The 3,808-nt window shown below is 34.2% G+C and overlaps 2 protein-coding genes across 2 annotated transcripts in view; both read left to right on the top strand.

Moving 5' to 3' along the window:
• HELRODRAFT_176650 (hypothetical protein) overlaps positions 1-238 on the top strand; it is a gene marked incomplete at both ends in the record, with an annotated part of 1,787 nt that extends 1,549 nt beyond the window's left edge. Inside the window, one exon of the mRNA XM_009023969.1 lies at positions 130-238. Within this exon, the coding sequence (XP_009022217.1) occupies positions 130-238 (109 nt within the window). The remainder of the gene's footprint in view (positions 1-129) is intronic.
• A 2,489-nt stretch (positions 239-2,727) lies between these two features.
• HELRODRAFT_176649 (hypothetical protein) lies at positions 2,728-3,393 on the top strand (the record flags this gene model as incomplete). The annotated part of the gene is made up of 1 exon (XM_009023968.1): positions 2,728-3,393. The coding sequence occupies one exon, from the start codon at positions 2,728-2,730 to the stop codon at positions 3,391-3,393; it is 666 nt and encodes a 221-aa protein (XP_009022216.1).
• Between the last annotated feature and the right edge of the window lie 415 nt (positions 3,394-3,808).

The following is a 3,808-nucleotide window of genomic DNA, read 5'->3' as shown; positions in this document are numbered from 1 at the left end:
GTCAATTTGGACCTTACTGAGAGCTTTCCAGTTAGACAGATCGATGAATATCAATGCATTTAATCAACTTCAAGAAGGTCGACCAACCTTGAAAAAAACATCTCAACACACAATTAACCATCAACGAAGATTGCGAAACATTTGCAACGATCTGAATAATGAGTTTGTTACCATACCCATAGCTTTACAAGCGATAGGACATACCATACTACTTACAAAAGATTACGATTACATTTAAAAACTCTGTTTTTAATACTTAATTTGCAATGATTTCTCCTGTTTACAATTATACAATGCATCTTTTATTAGTAATTTTATCAATCAATCAAATCAATCAAAATACATTTATGTAGAGCAGTTTCCCAAATTCAATTGCGCTCAAACTAAACTAGCAAAATAAACCACCTCCGTCAAGAAAATAAAATAGGAATAAAAATTGAAATAAAAAAAACACAGCATTTAAAAATACATTAAAGAAAATCATATGATAGAGTAATAACAGTAATAATTTTAGTTTTTAATCGGATTGGGTGATGTTTTTTCCGGGTGAAGTTTTTTCATGGTGATGTTTTATCTGGGTGATGTTTTTTCCGGGTGAATTTTTATCCAGGTGATGTTTTGTCCTCTAACTTTTTTGGGGTGACTTTTTATCCAGGTGATGTTTTTTCCGATTACCATATATTTGATATTGGGTATTGTGTTAATTTATTCCATATTTCTTGGTTCGCTGTATGTTATATTATTACATAATTATGGTATTGTACTATAGTTTATGTAAGCGTATTATGGGTTGGAATAATTATGCATGTATTATATAAATAGTTACCATCGCTCCTTGCTGTTTTCATTATTTTGTTGATATTGTCGAAACTATTTTATTACTGTATAATTATCCGTATTGTAACTTTTTATTATATACGTAACACGTCGTTGTTTTCATTATTTTGTTGATATTGTCGAAACTATTTTATTACTGTATAATTATCCGTATTGTAACTTTTTATTATATACGTAACACGTCGTTGGGAACTAAAGGGAAATTTACGGAGGTTTGTACTATTATTATTATTATTGATTTTTGTGAATTGCACGTGGTTATTGTTATATTTATGAGGTATTATTATGATTATTGATTATTGTGAATTGCATGTGGTTATTATTATATTTATGAGGTGAATTAACGTGGGTTTACATAACCGTGGTTCTCGTCGGCAACGAATTATTGCTTGCTTGGATTTTTATATTACATGTTTGCTTGACTATGCTATGTATTTGAATGGTTGTGTGCACAGCTTGCATTGTATGCTTTGACAATATGGATGACTACCTTGTTGTTTGCATACACTGGGCTGAACCTGGTGATCGTTAGGTTTATGTGCATGATATGCGTGGGATGACAAGTCGTTTGTACTTGATTGTCGTGGACTTTATAATTGGGATTTGCCTTGAACTACTGCAATATATACCATACTGTGTGATTCTATATTGACATTTGCACCCATTGGGCCTGACTCCTTATTTGATTTCTTACTTGATTTATTCCGTGATTTTATGTCTTATGGATTTTATATATTTGAAGAATTTTAGTATCTCGTATTGAATATAGTTTTAAATTTGTTCTTATATGTTGATATTAGGTTTAATTATGTGTATGTGTTTGTTTGGATTGATAGGGTTATGTTTGATATGTATTCTGGAATTATATTGAATTATTATTTTAGTTTATAATTATTATTTTTATATATTGATATAGTGGTTACTTAATTGTATATTATAAATTGACTGGATATAGTTATAATGGATAGGTTTCTCTGAGTTTTTGTACATTTATGTTAACTAATAGGATAGATTTCTCTGGGTTTTGCACATTTATATTGACTAATAGGATGGGTATTTGTTTAATTGGTTAAATATTGGTTTTCTTCCACTTTTATAATCTGTTTGTTATTTTATTGTATATTATAGTTTTATAGACTGTTACACTTATTTTTCATTGAATTTCACTGGTTATCAACTTTGGTTTTGTTAGCACTTTTATATGTTTGAATTTTGTGATTTTAATTATTTGGTTTTGTTAGCACTTTTATATGTTTGAATTTTGTGATTTTAATTATTTGGTTTTAATATTTCATGGTTTTATGTGGTTGTTGGTCTTGTAAGATTTCAAATTGGGTTCAATCTGTTTTATTTCCACAGTAATTCATGATATATTTTAAATTCATTTTATATTACATTAATTAATTTGTTCTATTTTCACATTGCATATGATTAATTTTTATATACAGTCTGCTATTATTCCTGATGAGAGCATAGCTCGAAATACCGGTATTGACACAGGCAGACTGAAGTACTTACACTGTTTCAATAAAAAAACTTTACAAGGCTATTCGTTTGTCTTATTCATCCGCACGGCCGTGTTCGTGTTTAGCTACACAGATTTATATCTAGCCACTTCGAAACCTAACCTGTACAGGGACCGATCTTGGCCATGTGGATGGATGATAGAAGAGGAATGAATGAGATGAACAAAAGGGGGAGATGGGAAAGAAACAATAGATGGGAGGAAGATGATGATATGATGATTAGACGTATGAGAAGGGAGGATGAGGATGAGGGGATTACACGACATGGAAGGAGGGATTATGATGAGAGAAAACGTCAGAATGATGATGGGTTGAATAAGGACACTATGAGTAATGTCGACGATTCAGTAATGATATCGTCGAGATGGTGATGAAGGAATATGAAGGGGTCATGAAGATAGCGAATTCACCTGTGGAGGAAAAAGGGCCGAATAATCAAACTGTTAGTGAGATGAACACGGAATCAGTTGAGGTCCCGCTGAGAACGGAGCCCATGCAGGTTGATATCCCGAGGCATGATACCGGTCCGACACAGAATGCAATTAATGATATGATGAAGATGATGACGGAACAGATGGCGGCGATGAAGGGGATGATGACAAACATGATGAAGGATATGGGTACAATGAAGACTAGAATATGCAAGATAGAAGAGGGTGATATAAGAATGGTACAGAAAGAAGGGGGTGATAGAGCATTGAGACCCACACCCAGGGCGATGGGCCCCAAGAACAAGGTAGACAAAAGGAAGAAAGATGAGGAGGATGTGGATGATTTGGTGGTACAGGAAGGGCATAAGAAGAGAATAACGGGGAGCGAAAGGGGAGAAACATCGACACAGCTGACTAGTTCGATGTTCACACAAGAGGAGTTTAATAAACAGATAGAGAAGGATTTTGATCGACATATTGACATAATGGAGAGATACACGTCCAGTTTGTATGATGCTGATGGCAGGGGTGCCGGTGTGGAACTTACGCAGATGGAACGAGCCTATGCGGAGTCACGGTCCCCGATCCACTACCATTAGCTAGCACGGGAACAGTATGAATGGCAGAGCAGGATACCAAAACCCTGGCTGCCACTCGAGAGGAGGAAGAGTTTTGAGGTTTTAAATTTAAGTAAAAGGGTATTGGGGGAGGAGGTAATGCGGTTATTGGGTAAGGGGATGAAATTTGTCTTTTCGTATACCCATACTACATATTTTGATTTTAATAATTTAATGAGGAATGTAATTAATAGAGAATTAAAAACAAAGCATATTAAACCTGATGAGGCTGGAAGATTCATCCATAATGATCCGTTCATAAACTCCTTCATGGAGTTCTGCTGCACAAATGAGAGGTTATTCAATAACAGACCCACATGGTTGAAAACGAATCACAGTAGCGAAGATATACACACCATGAAGACGTTGAGGGAGGACAATGAGATCGTCATCCGCA

Source organism: Helobdella robusta (genome assembly GCF_000326865.2).
Source record: "Helobdella robusta unplaced genomic scaffold HELROscaffold_38, whole genome shotgun sequence".
Lineage (NCBI taxonomy): Eukaryota > Metazoa > Annelida > Clitellata > Rhynchobdellida > Glossiphoniidae > Helobdella > Helobdella robusta.
This window is presented reverse-complemented; position numbering and strand designations above follow the sequence as displayed.